A 20,284-nucleotide genomic window follows, 5' to 3' on the forward strand; every position below is an offset into this window, starting at 1 on the left:
GAAATTCGAACAGTATTGAAAAAAAAGAAGAAAATTAACCCAAAGGGCGTATACATGCGTATTGCAATGAGAAAAATCGATGAGAAACCGTTGCAGACTATTCACAAACTAGAACATAATATCAAACGGTTCGTGTATTCGTCGATGTTTGCAATTCGACAATTTTCCTTTTGGGAAATGATTAGGTATATCAATGTAACTAAATCTACCGCTATGAAATATCAACTATCATTGTATAGTTGGTATATTATGTCGAATTCGTTGTGTATAATTTTTTTCCGAGATACATACTTAAGCATATCGAGTGAAAGTGAATGGTTGATTAAAACAAATGGTCGAACTACATTTGGCAATGATTTTAATTCAATTGAGCGTGCATATATTATATGCACATTGTATAGTATGTACGTACTATGTACGTCACTGGAAAGATTCACTTTTTCTCATTGCCGATATTACTTCATATCCTTCGAGTACTACTGCAGAGTAAAGTATATATAAATACATCTGTATGTTGTATTTACCTATACCTAATACCTATATACACATATAAGTGCATTAACGGTTTCGATTGCATCAGTACCGCGTGTGGTTTTAGATGTATATGATAATAACAATAATTGAAATCCGCGTGAGAAATAAGCAATTCCACGAAGTTCGCAAGAGTGCAGTGTGTGTGAGAGAGAGAGAGGTATGAGACAAGAGAAAAACGAAATCCTTCTATTTGTAAATTGATTTTAATCATATAATAGAAATCGGAAATTAATTTACTCTTTTGAAATCAACATTAAATTCTTGTCGAATGAATTAATAAAAATACTCATTTAGATAATAATGTAATTGTGAATACCTACCTACTGATTAGTGATTACTGATTATTATAACCACCTATTAAATACGTTTATTATATATTGTTTTGATCCTATGTGAGAAACGACAAGACAAAAGGTTTGAAAGTAGGTATTGATTGAAAAAACATAATGATTTTTTTATCTTTCCTGTGCACCGCAAAGTGATTTTTGTCGATCTTTCTGTAGTGTCTTTATACTTATTATGAGTGTATGACGTATTTATCTTAAACATTAAATGAATATCATTTGTTTTGTTTAAAAGCGCTTTTTTTAGTACAATGTGAATTTTATAAAACATACGAAAAAATTAAATACTCTAATAATCAGGTATACCTATGATGCTGTGTTGTATTTATGTTATCAAAGCATTTTTTTTATAAAAACATTTTTCGCAAAAGTTTAAATGTAGGCTAACCGACTCGACCGGGGTCGTTTACCTTCAGCAGGTATATATATGTACTGTGTCATCCGTATTTAAGATTAGCTCGTGTCACTCGATATGGAATCGAGAGAAAGTGGATAAAAATGTTTTATTTAACAGAAACGCATTGTTTTTACTTCTATAATCACTTTATCGTTTTTATTCGAAACGAAATTTTGCTATTAAATCATATACCAATACCTTTAATCTGTTTAAAATATATTTGTTATTTTATTGGAATATTTAACTAATCGATGACGTATTTTCTTTTTTACAGAACAATTTGAAAGACACTGAATAAAAAAAAATACAAACGCATCATCACATAGGGTAAGTAACTAAATAAGAATAAAATCCATGTAGACGTTGTTGCGTGATAAGTACATGTTCATTAATGTTTTATTGACCAAACGGTTTATTGACCGTTCGATGTTATTGATATTTGTATTGTATATTATTTTATACCTGAAGAAAGTATGAGTACTGTATGGAAATTCTTCAAAAAAACTTTCGTATTCACTTATTCACTTACAGAAAATTTTTACTCCCCGTAAAGTCTCCACGTGCTGCACATAAAATAATGTAATAAATTAACAAAATACATAATATGTATAGCAGAGATAGTTCAATATGTAATAAGACGTGAATATATGTATATATAGGTAGTAAAATATGCTATATATTATGTTAGAATAATAAGATGAAATCAACAAAACTATAAAATTAAATTAAAAATAAGTTGCGCTGGCTTCACTCGGTATAACTAATTAATGATTTAAAACCTATTTTTTTTTTAACTCAAACTGCCGCCTTTTTTTAAACACCCCGAGGGCTTTCACGAAAATTGATTTATGCCGGTTGATAAGAAAATATTATAATATGATCGATAACAAAACAAAAAGTGTCTTGTTTTTAATGATCGCGATAATATGTTATGTTTTATTGGCCAATTTCAGTGAAGTAATACCTACCTAGTTATAAAACTAAACGTTTTCCATTACCAAAATATTACGACAATATGCATATTTGTACGTATATTAATTTTATTTTACATTATAATATTATAACTGTTGAATAGCCAATATGAGTGATAGGTGACATAATTGTTGAAATAAATATTTGAATTAAAAAAATTGTTTTTAGTAATACTTTAATTATAATTAAAAAATATTGTATTCCTTAAAGTACTCCATGAAGAAATACTTATTATCTATTATTTAATTTTATTGAATTATTATTTTATTCTAATATTTTTATAATTAACTAAATTAAAATAGAATAAAATTAGGTAGGTATAATATTTTTAGATTAAACATAAGAATATTCCATTGGAATTTTCGATAAATAAGCGTTTTTGAAAAAAATCATTGGTATAGTATTATATAGTTTTAAATTACACCGTTCTAATGATGAATTATGTAGTTTTTTGTGTAATTAAATATTTAAATATATTTTATGCGAAATATTTTTAAAATAACTACAAGAAACAAAATCATTTTAAACGTTGCATTCATAATGACCATGGATCAATGTATATCAGCGAGGTATAACATACCTATTTCTAGAGCAAATAATCATTTAATTCCATATTGTAGTATTTTGCGTTTTCAAGATTTATGAAAAAACCATGAAACCATTGTTGATAAAATTATTGCAAAGTGAGGTCTGTGGGAACGTTTTATTGGTCGGCCTCAGGATACTCGAACCCCGGGCTCATAAAAACACAATATAGCACGTCATAATGTTAATTGTAATAACATTAGGTCACGATTTTCTCTATAATTTTTTATAAATTGTTTTTGGTTTTTGAAATTTAAGATCTACCGATTATTTACCTGGCGGCAGTACTTGTAGAGGGTAAAAGGTGAAAATCAAACGTTTGAAAAAAAACTACGTTCGTCGTCCTTGACAGCTTCTATTTATCAAAACATGCTCGTATGCTGAATTACCATTGAATAATGACTACTCCCACACTAAATACCTATAATATAAACATAATATGTATTCTTGTAAATATTCTTGTATACATTATATAAATACATGTATATTCCTATCTTATTTTTTTTACATTGCGTAAATACTACAATTAATAATAACAAAACTATTTTAATAAATTAGAAAATCCTTTAAAGAGTTCACATATGACTGTTATTAATAATACCTATCTATTACAAAAATATTACGTATTTTACGTAATAACGGGCAATTGTTGTTATTTTAATGTTTTTTTTTGTATGTGTAAATCAAATTAAAAAAAAAAACTTTGACTACAAAAATAATATAATCTAAACTAGACAGCTTTCCAAGTTATTATTATTTAACTAAATAAAGAAGACAATGGATATTTTGCAACATTTTAAATCAAATATAAATATTAACGTAATAGGTAGGTATAAAAACTATAAATTGTTTTAAGATTTTTTAATTTTAGAAGAAATATTGTTTCTATATAAATACCTACTTTATTATATGCATAAAATATTCAATAATATTTCGTTCCTAAGTTAACAAGACAAATTGTGTTAAAATGTCTAATATGATTCGTTCATTTTAAAATATTTTATTTAAAACTAGCTAAAAATTTGACTATCTATAACGATAATGATGTAAGACGAAACAGAAAAATATAATACAAGATGGCTAAACCTCCGCCCTCTGCAGAAATCACTGATAATAATATATAATATACATGTATAATATGTGTCTGTGCTATTTTGCGTTTGCACTTATAATAGGCTACAATAATTATTTAAAATTTTAAGCCCGTAAAATGCAGTCTATCTACGACTCTGAGCTTGTAATATTACGGACAATGTATTAATAATATTGTCTTTGTTATAATGACATAATCTGAGCGACGAATCAAATCCTTACCCTTTTCACGACATGACATAAAAAATATAATAACATTTACTACTATTATTAATATATAATATTAATTTTTTTTGTTTTGTTACCTATTATTTCATATTTTTTCCCGCAATAATAAGAAACGTGATTGTTTCAAGAATGTAGAATAATACCTACCTATATTAGAAACTGGCGGGCGTATTAGGTTTCCGTGTATATCAAAACAATATTACCGCTGGTTATCACGATTCTCATTGCTGAACGATATAATAAATAATATATTTCCACGACAACGTTTTGAATTATATATATGTGCCGCAGTGTTCTATAACCCTTATAACTTATAATGTGCCTATACATAGTATACGGCTGCAGACTGCAATATACGCGTAAACAGCCGAACGCCTGCCGATGTCTGCGGGTGTCAGTCCTCAGTGTTTATACATTATATAATATATAAATTATAAAATAAAATTACCTATATTGATCATATTATTATGATTATCGTGTAGGTAGAACCTTTTTTTTCCATGCACGCGAGTTTAAAGTTTTCCTTCGGGCAGGAATTTCTTTCGGCAATGCTGCAGCGCAGTAAAATATACGCCCCGCAGCTACGGCTTCCGAATAATAATAATTGCCACAATATTGCAATAGACTCGATTTATCGTGATATATCAGCTGAAAGATTTGTCGATTTGAATGGCAAACGAAATGAGCAGTTGACGTGTAGGCACAATAGAATATTTTAGCACGAATATCTATAATACCGTAGACTATCGATAAATAGGGGTTTATTAATGCACACCCTTCATCCCGTCACACCCTTGACCCTTCCACCCCCAAAAATAGATGAATAAATATGTCAACTCTTCATCATCGCTATCATTTATGATTGCCAGTATGCTATGTGGAATACAGTGCCACAATAATGGGGATATTTTTTACTTGTTATTATTAATTATTATTGTAGGTTTAGGATGATGATGATGACTTTTACATATTTAAATTTTTTTCATTTAGTGGTGCACATTACATAACATTTTTGAATTACCTACGCAAACCAAATTATAAATCTTTTGGTATGACGCGTAAAAATTACCCACATATTAAGTTTTACCGAATATTTTTTTTTGATATTAAATTATACTACAAGTAATTTGTTGTATATATATGCACTATAGTTCATTTTTCTCGAATTTTAGATTATAAGGAATATTTTAAGAAATGTTTATTATTTGTATTATTTGATTCGCCGCGTACAGCTGATGTGAATTCACGCTAGGTACACAATCACGTCATACACGCTTTAAGTAAAAAAAAAAGCCTTTTACAGACATATGCCGCCAGCTGTAGGCAATACTCATATTATACTTGGATATTATATTGTCGGCGTCACAGCTCACTCGAACGCGCTTATATGAAATATGCGGTTTCTAATAAAAAAATCTATTAAAAGTGTACTGTTTGTTTTGAACAAATAAAGAATAATACAATTTGTAACAAATTCTTCAATGTCACGTTTGATTATTTTATGGGCATACCTTAGTATTTTTAGGGCATATTCGCTCGGGTTTTAGATTCTTCAGATCGGAGCGATGAACGTATTTTTTTTTAGAGTTTTTAATGTCATAATCATTCAGCTATGGCCCTAATTATTATAATTTATAACACGTTATTTTACTTTTACTATATTACGTTGTCACGGTGTAAACGTGCAAAAACCGTACTGCGACGTCTAAATATTATAAAATATTATTATGTAGTCGGAATTCGGGCAGACGTTTCTCATCGTCGACGAAAGCTTGAAACGACGCCCCTGCAGCAGACTCTCGGCACTCGGAGAAAGGGGTTGACAACGACGTCGTAATAACAGACAATAATATAATATCCGACAACGTGATGGGTTTTCACTTTTGTCCGCGAGTTACATATGTGTTATGCACGCCGCGAAGGGCCGGGATTATATTATTAAATATATCTAATATATCGGAATACGATACAATATAATAATTGATCCCGAGGCGTGCGTATGGGTTTCTATTCCGGTGCGAAGTACCGATATTACGGCCCGAGGCCGTCTCGATTTCCATTCGACATGAGGCTTTCGTCGGAAACGATATGCGCATACGCCTCGGGGGCTATCGTCAGACATATTACATATTGCATATTATTATTATCGTGTGTGTGTGCACATGGGAGCTGCTCGCCACGTTAAGTGCAGTAATAGTGCGTAGGACCCCTGGTCGCCGCCGGCGTGGACCGCCGGTGAAATTAACCGTTAAATTACGCGATCGGTGCCCGCGTCGCACCCCTTTCACTCTCTTCCTGTTTACGGACGACGTACATTTTCCATTTCGTAAATGTACACAGTTTTTTGTGGTTTTTTTTTTCATCACCTGAAACCCATAACATGTCTCTGGTGACGAATCGCGCGCGGGCCATCGACCTTCACATTTCACCTGGCCGTCGATCAAATTAATACACAAGTAATGGTTATCCACCACGATATTGTCATTCATAGGTATATAGGTACATTTTATTACTTTCTCTCGCTCTCATCTCGCGGATAAGACGATAACGTGCGGCGTGTCATATCGACGGCATCGGAGGAGGATCGTGAAACGGTGGCGGGTACACATCACTATATTATTATTATGTATAGCGCGCACGTAATTAATAAATTACTAATTAATATAATATCGTATTGAAAACTCGTTTTCGATCAAATAATACGTAATCACTATAATTGGCTCGCTACAGCTATATTTTGTGGTGAAACATTTTATAATAATAAAAAAAACTGTGTATCGTTCGCAGCCGATCCTCGTGGAGTTTTATAATCGCATGCAGACTGCCCGCAGAGTATTATACGATATATTCGGAAGCTTTGTATACAAATCACTGTTTATGGTTAGACGATAATTGTTTTATTTTGGTTTATATTTTGGTTTTACCTATTCTAATATAAGTGTTCGCCATAGTCGCTATTATAACTATTACTATATAGCACAATGTCACGGCGAACGATATTCCGACATTTTATTTTACGAGATTATAGTTGAAATTCCCATAGTTAAAACATATTATATATGATTACAAAATACGAAACGTTAGCTTTACTACTATGTATTTTATAGTTTTATACTACTTTATACGTATACCTACTAACAGTTAAAAAATAATATATATTTGAATGGCTAGTAGTTAGTACAATATATAATAATATATAAAACTACTGTAAGAAAATAACCTGTTTACCGTGCTCATCCATAAATCAGTGTAGGTATACGTAGAAAAAGTTGGTCACATGAGTCACATACCTAAATTGCTGCCGTAGTATACGTTGCAGTTTAACTGCAAAAATATGCTACGGTGAAATTATTATCAACCAATTTTTTATGAGAAAGAATTACCCACTGCCAAATGATAGAAATATATATGTATGATAGAAAAAAACCTAACCGTCAAACCTACATTATATTATGATACCTATATTAAAATTGACAAATCTTTTATAAATTATTCAAGCTAGTATAATAAAACTGTCAACTATTATAACGATCGATAGTATATTATATATTAGTAGCCAGTCCGACTGCTAAGTAGTAGGTAAAGATATCGCGTAATGTTCCTCATTAATCATTATTAATCTATATAGTTTAAACTTTAGATAGGAACCTAACACAGCTATAATAGATTATAGTTATATAAAACAAGCTTTCTTACAAATAATATATATAAATATAATATATTATATGAATAGAAAATAATAATTACGATTAAACTAAAAATAATTGATATTATTTAAAATATATACATAGTTGTGAATAATATATTGATTTATATCACATCCAAAATAAATAAATTTATTGCATAAGACATAGACAGTGTATGAACCCATTTATAAAAAATATTTCATCTAGCTTAGCTTGCTATGTATTTATTGACTTTTGAATATTGATTATTGAATACTTATATGTATATTATACAATATGTATATTGTGTATCATATTTCACATTTAACAAATTATTATAGTATACTAGAATACGAGATGCCCATTGTCCAGATACAATGACACCGCGTATTTATGATTCAACATTTTTTTGAAAGAGGATGTTATAATATTATATCATATAATTATTGTACAATTATTATTGTGTTGTTTTTAGTGTTGTACATTTTTTCAAAACCGACCTTCTTGTTAACGACGACGTTACACATATTCCACATTCTGTGCATTTATCGTATAAATTCTGTTCGAAACTGTTTTATCGCATTGATACGAGTTAGATAAGGAAATTGTCCGTGATACCGGTCTGATTGCAGTATTGCAATATTGCACAGAATGGATGCGGGCTGTAGCAATAAGCCCAATATAGTTGGCAATTATGACAATTGATTTATCATCTCGAGTCTCGACACGTGAGATAAAAACGTTTTGACTTGCGAGACACTTACTTACTCATCTTAGCGATGACAGTGCTTCTGCCACAGTAATAATTGTTAACAATATAGGTACGGTTTTTTACAACCCATTTATTTATAACAAAAATTAAGTACCTAGTTAAAATTAATACAGAACTCGCGCGCTGTACCTAACGAAATACAAATTATTAGCATATTAGGCCAAATTCACATTCCTCATAGGCGTACGTCATAAAATATCACCGTGAAAATAATTTAAGAAAGTGTATGTACATTAGTCATTCGACGTTTTATTTTACGAGCACAGAACACATGTTTTATTCCGGTTGCAAACATGCTGTTTAAGTGCACCACGACTCCCGAGTGTACCTATACAGTATGCAATACAAACGAAAAATTATTTTGTAATCTCTCGAAACGAAATTGTTGTACTATATACCTAATTATTGTGTATATAATAAAGTGATTGTATAATATAGCGATGACAATAATACAGTCGGGACTTGTCGGGATTCGACAAAAGGAACGCACCCGATTTGCGAACTTTACGTCTTTATCTATATTATAATACAGTATTATCATAATAAAATCATGTACCTACATAATTATTAACGTATTATGCCTAACCACGGTCTTTGTTTATTACAACGACTACACGACTGCACCAAAGACGGATATGAATTATTGTTATTTCACGGCTGCACGTTTAGGTCGTCGTCGTCGTCGTCGTCTCCTCATCCGGACGACGAGCACTGAATTTCTCGACGAATTCGCGTGTAGGTTAGGACCATTACACGTGCGCCGCCATCTTCAGTGACGCGCGGCTGTATAATAAACGTTTTCCGAGGTTCCGGAAAAATTAGCACGAACAGCGTTGCCGAAAACCGTTTTAAGTAGCTGCATTATAGTGGTGGCGGGGTATATAATTTGCATAGAGCGGAGAACGACTGTTGCTAATCGTGTACCTGTTGCTCGCGATAATATATAAATCATATATACAGGGCGATTCACCTAGCATGTTTACCCACATTTTATTCTTTAACTACCTACTCATATGTATTTAATGAAATTCTGATTTTTGGAATTTTTATTTATTTTTAAAAAGACCACATCATTTTCAAATGCTTATATATAATATTTGTATGGCATTTTTATTTTCCCTCAGATTTTCCCAGATTTACTTACATTTAATATTATGTAGCCATGTATAACAACATACAATAAATTTTCGATTTCTATATAAATAACGGTGGTAGATGCGTATGAAACTGTATATTTCTAAAAAGAATCTATGTAAATAAGTAAATTCGTGCATAGTACCTTGCGCAGTGCGTAATCCTCGGAAAGCAGCGGCGGCACGTGTGTCGTCGGGCCAGAGTAGATCAACTCGGGATTATTTCACTTGTACTGTACAAAATTATATTTTTTTTTTTTCTCGCATTTCACAGTAGGTATATGCACTCTCTGCAGACAGGAAAACGACACGATTGAGAATCAGACGTGGAAAAAACCACGAAACGTTTCATAAGACTGACCTAAGGAAAATATCATAGCTTTTATACCGCTAACATATGGATGGTTCGAGTGGTTATCGCGTTCAGGCTGCAATGCAAGTTTAGAACATAACCCGATATCGCCAATAAATGTTTCATCGACAACTTTCCGAACGTTTCCGTCGGTGAATTTCGTATGATGAGGTTCGTAAACCATGACCACCCTCCGTATACGCAGGCGCCAGGCGCCCAGGCAACCGTGGTCAACTCAATCTATAGGTGACCACCGTCCATAATATCATTGTAAACGGTACACTCGCAGCGATCCATAGATAACCGCGAATTTTTCGTTTGTCTTGTATATTATTATACGACAATAGTCTTTAGAGACAGACAGCTTGTAGAGGTAGGTACAATGCACTTCAGTCACCTTTATTTTGTACAAGAACAAGTTCCTCGTAGGAATAACAATTTCTACACGCGTATCGCCTATATACAACGCTACTTCAGAACATGTAATGATTTACGTCTGTAATATGTGTAGGTATATTTTATATTTTAAATAAAATATATTATTATGATTCCAACTTTGTAAATGTTTGAAAATTGTTGTTATAATAATAATGTAAGCACCAATCTAACGAAGTGAAGGGGGTGGGGGTGGGGGTGGAACGAAATTTCAATGACACTCTTAAAGGCACCTAACCTTACCTAACGAGTGAAATTTTTCGCGCTTGGGCTTGTTGATGATCGCGATAGAGAAGAGAAAGAATTTAAAAAAAAATTTAAATACCCGCAAACGATAATATTATTATTATGATATAATATTATGTGTTTCGAATACTTGTCGTTATTTATTGCGATCACGCGGCCAGCCGAGACGCGACGGCGGCTTACGCTGGCGAGTCGAGCGATTGCAACGGCGGCGACGTTCGTTTCCGCCGCCGCGAGCGCGTGTGGTGGGGAGCGCGACTTGTCGGCGGCGGTGCAGCGCGTCTCCGACACTCCGTCGCTATCGCTCTCACTCTCTCTCTCACTCGCTCCCACAGTCAATCACTCTCTCGGTCTCTCACTTCTCAGTCGTATAATAACGGTGTCTCGACGGAACCGACCCGGTAACGGAACACACACGCAACACGCGTTTCGCCGTGTGTTGTACAGTACGCGCGGCGTTCCTTCCGAAACAAACAACGACTGGGCCGCGCTATCGGCGGTCTTCGTCACGTGTCTCGTTTCCGCCACGGTCGTGTTGTTCCTTATCCGCGGGCGCGTGTGCGATATCGCGCTAAGTTCGTGTGCGGTTACCGGTCATAGGCGCGTGTATTAGTCTGGAAATCGAGATTTTCTGTTTTCGTTCCCGTCGGATTTTATTCGCGAAAACCGTCCTATGGTGCCGCCGACCTGAGAAAACCTGAACGCCGTTCGTGTGTTATTGTGTTACTTCCAGATTGCTCTACGAACACATTTCGTCGATCGGAAAAGGATATTTTATGCTACGACGGCGAGAGAACGCTGCAGAACACGCGCGTACCATTATTGCTTTTAAACGGCCTATATTACAATATATTGTATAATACATATTATAACATACACTCACGAGATGATGGGACGGCTAATTTCCAGGTATTTTTGTATTATTCGACAACTAACTGACGTCAGCTGCTATGTCAGTATGTTTTATTATGCCCGTGAGGTTGACATCAAGTTGTGCTTTGTCTGATTGATTCAAAAAATGTGCTAGTATTCTGTAAATCAATATTGCAAAGTGGTTACAAAAATTTGCAAGTCAATTTTATTTTTTCACTGAATTTAATAAGTTTTTTTGGCCAGAAATGGCTTTCAGTGAATAATATTATACTAATGCTTAAATTATACCTAATAAATATTTAAAAATTCTAAAACCCAACTTGCAATAATTATTATCAATTAGTTTGTAAATATTCGCTCAATTTTTTAAACGATCGAACAAAATAAGGAAGCTGCGTGAAGTAGTTGCCCAAAATGGTTTTGCTTATAGTATTCAAATAACTTATAAACAAATTCTATTAACCAATTTGAAATTGATTTGCAAATAAATAAATACTGAAATAGTTTCGAATCAATAAGACAAAGTCAGGGGAAGTACTCTATAGATATATCGGCTTATACCATTGACTATACATAAAATAGTAATTAATAATATTTGTAATCAATGATTTTATGAGTATACGGTACACTGTGCGTTATAACTTACCAGTGTTTTTCAAACCAGCGGGGCGGATATCTTTATTCAATATATAATAATAAATCTATTTAGGAAAAGCGTTTATTACGTCCACCATGGGTTTTCACAGCGAGTTTCTATAATAGGTTACTGAAACAAGGTACGAGTATGCCAAAAATCTCAAAAATTAAACTATTTATTATTTTTAAAAATGGTTTTGAGACTCAATTGATAGTATAAGATGCAGGTTCTCTCTTCATTTTTTGTAGGAACATCGAGTTTTTGCTCATATTATATACTTTAAAATTACTTTATACAATAATGTTATAGACAAAGTGCATAAACATTTGCCATTCGAAACACGCTATGTGCATTAAAAATAAACTACGACCTATATTATTATCATAAGCGTTTATTTTCAAACAATAAAATAAAACAAAAAATTATTTTTTAATAATAATCGATTGCATTAACGAATCATGACATTAAATTATGCAAAATAAAAAATCGTTTTATATGTTGAATTAAACGATTCCTTCAAATCAAACAGAGTGATTGCCATAGACGTGACATATATTATTATTTATTAATTATTATATTTGATATATTATTTAAAATATTATTTTGTTAAATAGACAGTACCTATTTCATTAGTGACTAAATCTTCGACACTTAGTAGAAACCTACTTTCATAAACCATACTCATGACGGTTATCAGTGTATAGTGTATACTTTATTTACTGGAATAGGTATCTATATAAATTAATAATTATAATAGTCCTTATTATAATGATCGATACTATATATTATGCACATAATATGATACATGTGAATAATATAATAATCATTATTATGTTATTAGTATTATAAAAACACAATTGGTGGTATTTTTTTAAAACATTCCTTACTGCTCAAATATTGTATATCACGGCTATTATTCTTGAATTAAAAATAACTCCTTATACTTACTTTATAATAAATATTATACAGATACACCTATATAATACGAGCCAATATAATATTGAACTTTTTTCAGACACTATATACAATGTCTCAATTGGATACACTCCACGACAAATTATGAAGACTATATTTCTATATATTCGATATAATCTACATTTGATTTCGAGTCAATATATATTTTGATTGTGACAGATACATTAATATCGTAGTTGTCGTCCGGCTTAAATTATTCCATTCCTCATTGTACATTCCTACGATAGTAATCTATGTATATATATGTGAAATAAAGACTGTAGGTAGGTAGGTTAGCAACGTATTGTAATATGCAACGTATTTAACTAACTAATGTTATTATACGTGTCGTAAAGTAAGTATTACGCGAACTCGGCGAATGCGACTTTATTTCCCATTACCTAATTACTAATTAGTGTGTTTCACACTTGTTTTTATTTTCTATTTACTCGAAACAAATTTTAATTTCACCGATTTGATAATCATTATATATTATTAACCAATTATAATTATTATGAATAACGTTCAACGGTAAATTCGAAATTTGTAAAGTTTGTAAGTAATTTCGCTCAACGAAATGGTACGTCGGAAACGGCAACCACCTTACATGTACATAAAAATATTTTGATCACTAAAGTTCCATAATTAAATACGTCGAGTGCATAAATTAAAAAAAAAATAAACACGTTAGTACGTTCCGCGTATTCTTATATAAACACATTTCTTTTTTTTAATGAATTTTAACAAAAAATATTTTATCAAAACCATTATTAAACTACCATATTAATATGATTGATAATTAAACAAAGAAAAAGAATAGAACATATGAAACGTAAAACTCGTATATTTTAAATTTTGAAACCAATATGGATAATGTGATTGGAGGACAATTTTTGTTATAATTACATGAGAGCAATAATATATGAACAATTGAGATCAAGAAAGGTATTTTAAATTTAGTTTAATTGAAATTAATTTGGTCCCTCTGATGTCCGATCTCTTCAATTATTTAGTAGAATTGATTAAAGTCATCTGTGGCCCACCACAGCTGCAGGGGAAAGTCAAGAAAACTGTATTGACTGTAATTAAGCCTCAGGTTGAATGCACGATTGGATAGAAGATTATGGCCAGTATGCGTCATATACGTAACTGACTGGTATATTGTGCAATAATTGCGCGTCTAATCTGTTAGGACTGACTGAAAATATGAATGAAGAGGGTTGGGATAAAAATATCGTTTTTAAAAACAGGGGCTTTTGATATATCTCATTAGAGCTTCCCATATATTATGTATACATCACATGTAAAAATATAAAAAGATTTAACATGACTTACCTACGGTGATAATAATAGGGTAATGACGCCCATATTATTATAGTTCATAGATATTTAAATTAAATAATATAAAAAAATTATCGCAGATACGTATAAATCGTATCTATTTTATAAATTATAAAAGTATCCTCACCAACAAAATCCTAAAGAACAAGAATATTGTACAAAATATACAATACTTTTATTAATTAAAATTCACGGTATAGCTGTTACCTTTTATAATTTGCATCGGCTGTACCACACATCACTCCGATTATTACATAATTTAATTTCGTCGTTTGTTTCCCATAGATGAGGTTTCGATCGTCGGTTTAACACGCAGCGGACTGCAGAGAGCGAGGCTGAGACGCGTCGTCGTGCCCTGGTCCATCAGAACGCCGCCGCAAAGCCGGACAGCCACGCGCCGAAGCGATGGGCAACTCGAACAGTCACGGCAGCAGCACATCGTACGCGACAGGCGGCGACACGATACCGCCGCACTCGTGGGCGTACTCATTTCCGCGGTCACAGTACTTCAGGCAACCGATCACCGGGCCTAAAGTACTGCCAGCGCACTTGCCGGGCCAACAACGGCCGCGGCTCAGGGCCACCGAAAACGGGTCCATGCTGCACGTGGCAGGCACCATAAACGGTAAACGGCCGTACGATTATTCGCACCGGGACGACGTGAGTAAAATATATTTTGAAATACACCTGTTATCCTAGTTATGATTTAAGCACGGATTTGTATGCTCTAAAAAGTATCACAAACGGCCGTATAATATGCAGTAAAAATCATAAAAATATGCAAACAACATTTTAAAATGTATACTCAATTTTAACCATTTACTAATAACTTAATTAGGTACTCAATGCAAAACAAATCATTTTTTAATAAATTTGCTTAACAATATTACATACAAGAAAGTTAATTTCCTGTTAAAAACGATAAAAAAGTAATAAGGAAAACAATTTCACGAAAATCCACGCTCCATAGACTTATAATTATACTATTGTATACCTACAATTCGTTATTGACCTTAAAACTTATTTACGTCTTATTTCAGAATATTTACTGATATATACCTATTTATATAGAATCGATTAGATTTACAGTGTTATCTCCTAGAGACTTCTAGCTGTACATAACCATTAAAGCTGTCCTAGAGATTTTCTAACTATTACTTAAAAATTAAAGCAAGTCACTTAATAGTATTTATTGTTTTAAAATAACAATTAATATACGTGTTTCATTCGATATAAACTACTCGAGTTGTTACCTTTGGATATGGTAAATATATTATCCCATGGTTATTAAGGGATTCTTGAAAAATATCCTACCTTTTCCGTTTATATTTACACCATCCGCGTCTTTATAGAAACAGCATTTAATAACAACACATAAAAATAATTGTATCAATGATTAATATAATAATCATACAGTATACTTAATTGTATGTTATATTATTTATTTTTAACCCTTGGCTACACCAGGGGGTGGACACTTTTGGGTGGCAGGCCGATAACAGAAAATCATTCGCCATTTTATTTGAGGTGGTTTTATCAGTTTTAATTTAAGATAAGAAACATATTCCAAAGAATATTACAGTTTACAAATCACTAATCAGTCTAATCGGTACTTAAAATTGATAAAAACTATCTCAATTAAAATGGCGGCTGATTTTTTGTTTGGCCCTATCTTACTGTATAATTTGTTATCAGTGTCCATTCTGATTATTCTGTTCTGTGGCTACACGCGCCATTTTTTTCCAATAATTACACGTGTGGTGTATTTTATACACCAATTTTTTTTACACAGAAATCAATGTCGTATTGTATATTATATATTTGACTTTATTTGATAATAAAAAAACAAAGTACTACTTAATATTTTTTTAAATTTAATTATAATAAAAAATGTAATAAAAAAAATTTTGTTATTACTATATTATAGTTTATAAAAGTAATACACACGTGGTGTATTTCGTTCACCGATACAAAAATATTTTAAAACGGAGCTTGTCTGTGCAGCTACAAACATCAAATGTCGACTGAAATCGATTAATAACTATTACATATTACATAAAAAAAGGTTAGATTAGGAGAATAACTGAAAACAAATAAAAACCAAAATAGAACAAGATAAACAAAAATATTGGTGTACGATATACACCAACGCGTGTAGTTAAGGATTAAGTTACAGTAAAATAAAATAAAATTAATGCCGTGCTGACGAAATAATAATATCAATCAATCTTTCACTTATAATAATTCCACAAATAACTCTAACCATGAACCCGTTATTTAAAAATAAAACTGTATAAAATAATATAAAATCCTTGAAATATCACAAAAATATTATAATAAACTATATTGTAAAAAATAAAAAAAAAAGGTATATTATGATAGCTAAAAATAGTTGTGATACTTTCCACACTCCACCTAAACACACATGTACCACGTTTGCCTATCTAAAACTCCCTGTTATAAATAACTGATATAAAATAATATTATTTAACATTACTTGTATTTTTATAAATACTTTATTCTACAAAAATATACGTGGTTATTTTTTAAAACTATTCATTGAACTACGAAAAAGATTTTTTTAACTTACACAACAACTGAATTTTAAATTTTTGATAAACAATACAACCGTTATTATACTTATTAAATATTTACTAACGATAACTGCAACAATGATAATCTATAACAGCAAACAATTTAACTATAATTTGAGATATTCTTCACTATGTCTTTAATAGAAATTTATAAAATGAAAATTCATATTATTAAAAAAATATAATGAAAATTTGGTTGGAAACGTAAGTACATATTTATTATAATACTTATATTAAAAAATACAAATAGTATTTAAATAAAATAGAAACATTTTTCAATAAATGTATAGATACATATAATATAACTATAGGCATGATGAAGCTCGGTGGTTGGCCTCACTCAATAACGTATCCTAAGGTCAAACATCGGCCGACGACGGTAATTCCCAGATGGGTGACCACCCGGGTGTTTAGTGAAGAATTGTCAACTCACATACACGTTTTCCTCAACTAACCAACCCTTTAAAAAAAATATTAATGGCTATAATTTCCAAAGCTCAAGATCCAGAAAAAAAAATATTTAATATATACAAGGTGATTCACCAAGCATCCGAGCATGCTCACCGCCATTTTCCCCCATAATAATGAATTTATTCAAATTCAAATTTTTGGAATTGTTAAATATACTTACTCTAAGACCATACTTACAAATTCTTGAATTTTTGTATACTACTATTAAGGAATGTCCTGTGGCGATTCAAAGTTCTATTTTTCAAATGAGAACCCCCCCCCACCATTTTTACTGTAAATTATATAATGTATATTTTTTTTGAAAATGTTGATGTAGGTACCTAATTTAAAATTTGAATCAGTAGTTTCTAAGTTATTACAATATTTGTACTAAGGATAATAGTCCTTAAAAATAGTTATACAAAAATATAAAATAGATATAAAATTGGATCTAGTATATATATTCTACTTTGGCCATCTTTATAAATTATTAATGTTGATCGACTAATATTTTTGACTAAAACTGTAAAATCACTATAGCCTCCATATCTTATAAACCCATTACCATGGACCATTTATTCTTAGAACATAAAGTTAAATAACTTTTAACTAACTATTAAATAACTCAAAATCTAAACGTACGAATTTTGATGTATAATTTACAGTTTAAAATAAAGGGATGTTCTCATTTAAAAACAGATATTTTTATCTCCACAGGACACTCCTTAAGTAGTACAAATAAATCTCAAGAATCAAAAAATACGCATACCATGGTATTAAAGTATATTTGAAAATTCCAAAAATCAGAGTTTGAATAATTGCATTATTAAAGAAAAAAGGGGGTTGGCATGCTTGGTGAATCACCCTGTATACAAATATATTATACTATAACAATGTGAGCTGCGTGTCCGCGCATATATTTTCGTGGGAACATTTTTTGGTTAATATTTATATTTGATTTTCTTTGAGTATGACATCAATATTGCTATATTTTCTTAATGAAGGTCAATAAAGTTTAATGATTTTAAAAATGTTGTTTTAGATCCAACATGGATATGGATACGATATTCAAAGACACGTACCTAGGGATGGAAGACGAGATCGTATGGGGTACAATATGTATACCAGCGAACCAGACTTACGGTTTTCAGACTCCCGCCAACTACCACCAATGGGTTACAATCATCATCACAATCACGGAGACAATGGAGCTGTCAAGGGCAGGATGTCCCGTTCTAAAAAGAAGTACAGAGCTCCTCAAGTGCCTCCATCTTCGTCGCATCATAATGGAGTGAGTGCAGATAACATTTTTTGATTTTAGTAAATATAGCACGCATCGCAAGTCGTACCTCTAATATAACCAATTATTATGGTTATTTAGTTATATTAAACTTAACGTATTTGTATTTTTTATCAAATTTAATAACACTAAAATATTACACGAAATATGTATACATATTTGTATTCATATATGAATTGTATATAGATTATGGATATAAGTGAGTAGAGGATTTAGGCGTTTATATATATTATAATATAATGATAATCCAAGGCCCAAATGAGATTTCCTACAGTATTTAAATTATTTGATGTCTTGAATTCTTGATGTACCTACTTCTTAAGTTTTTAAATTAAATAGGTATCTTTACAAAAGTTGTATTTTACGTTTCGTAGATGGACAGCTCTTCGCCTGACTCGTATCAACATTGGGAAAACCACAGGGATAATAGTAGATCTAGTCAAAACAATGGTATGCCAAGATTGAGGTTATTTAAGACTAGAGCTGAGACAAAACATAAGCTCAGTAGAGACGAATTAAAAAACGCAGAGTTTCAGCCTGAAGTTAAACCACAACCTAGCAATCTACATCGAAGCATGTCTTCCCCTCAATTTCAAGTGAGTTAACTTTTATTGTATTTTTAACGAACGGTTTAGTTTTTAAAAGATTCAATTCTATTGGCAATCCACATCGTATTTTCTTTATTATATGATTATTTGAGAACAATTCCACTGTATACCTATAATATGAATTATGATACTATAGTTATGTAACTATATGTAAAGTACCTACTAAAATTAAAATAATAAATATAAAAATATTCACAACGTACCGTCCATGGAGTATCAAATTCTAACGATAGGTACTGATATCATTAATTTATAAAGTGGGTGTCGAATTTGGCTCTCGCATAGTTAATTAAAAAAGCTTAAACTATATTTGATTGTGCTCTTTCTACAGTTTAAAAAAACAAAGTATTTTTTATTTCAAAGTGTATGTACTGTAATTTATAATGTACATTGTAATATCAAATATTATTAATTAGGGGACCACCTCGTAGAGATTTCTTCCTTGTACCCCCATTATTGATTATAAAATAAATTCTCAAGTATATACCTAGATATATATTATATATTATGTACCTATGTATATTAAAACGAAAACCATTATTAAACGTTAAAATGTTTTTTTTTTTTTTTTTAATAATGAATGCGTGTAATTGGCACCAAAAATGAACCAAAGTGAAAATATATTGATTGAAATTGTTGGGTGGTACCTATAGTATCTTAAATTTTAATTTACACCAACATTTAAATCGATACCACGTAACAAGTAAGGTTAGTTTAGGCCAAACTACACTAAACAACTCACTATACTTATACTAGGTGAATAATACTTTTC

The 20,284-nt window shown here is 31.3% G+C and overlaps 1 protein-coding gene across 3 annotated transcripts in view; it reads left to right on the forward strand.

The window, feature by feature from the left end:
• LOC100166088 overlaps positions 1 to 20,284 on the forward strand; it is a 73,933-nt gene that overhangs the window by 48,411 nt on the left and 5,238 nt on the right. For 2 of the 3 annotated variants that reach the window (XR_510332.3, XM_008180827.3), the window contains exons 2-5: positions 1,550 to 1,602; positions 14,846 to 15,220; positions 18,647 to 18,895; positions 19,279 to 19,500. Coding sequence is in view for 2 of the 3 variants with exons in the window: in XM_008180827.3 (XP_008179049.1) it covers positions 14,966 to 15,220; positions 18,647 to 18,895; positions 19,279 to 19,500 (726 nt within the window). In the remaining variant the exon portion in view is untranslated. Of the gene's footprint in view, positions 1 to 1,549; positions 1,603 to 11,085; positions 11,665 to 14,845; positions 15,221 to 18,646; positions 18,896 to 19,278; positions 19,501 to 20,284 lie in introns of those variants that run through there. The other variant, XM_008180831.3, reaches the window with a different exon arrangement.

The sequence above is a fragment of the Acyrthosiphon pisum genome, chromosome A1, assembly GCF_005508785.2.
Source record: "Acyrthosiphon pisum isolate AL4f chromosome A1, pea_aphid_22Mar2018_4r6ur, whole genome shotgun sequence".
Classification (NCBI taxonomy): Eukaryota; Metazoa; Arthropoda; class Insecta; order Hemiptera; family Aphididae; genus Acyrthosiphon; species Acyrthosiphon pisum.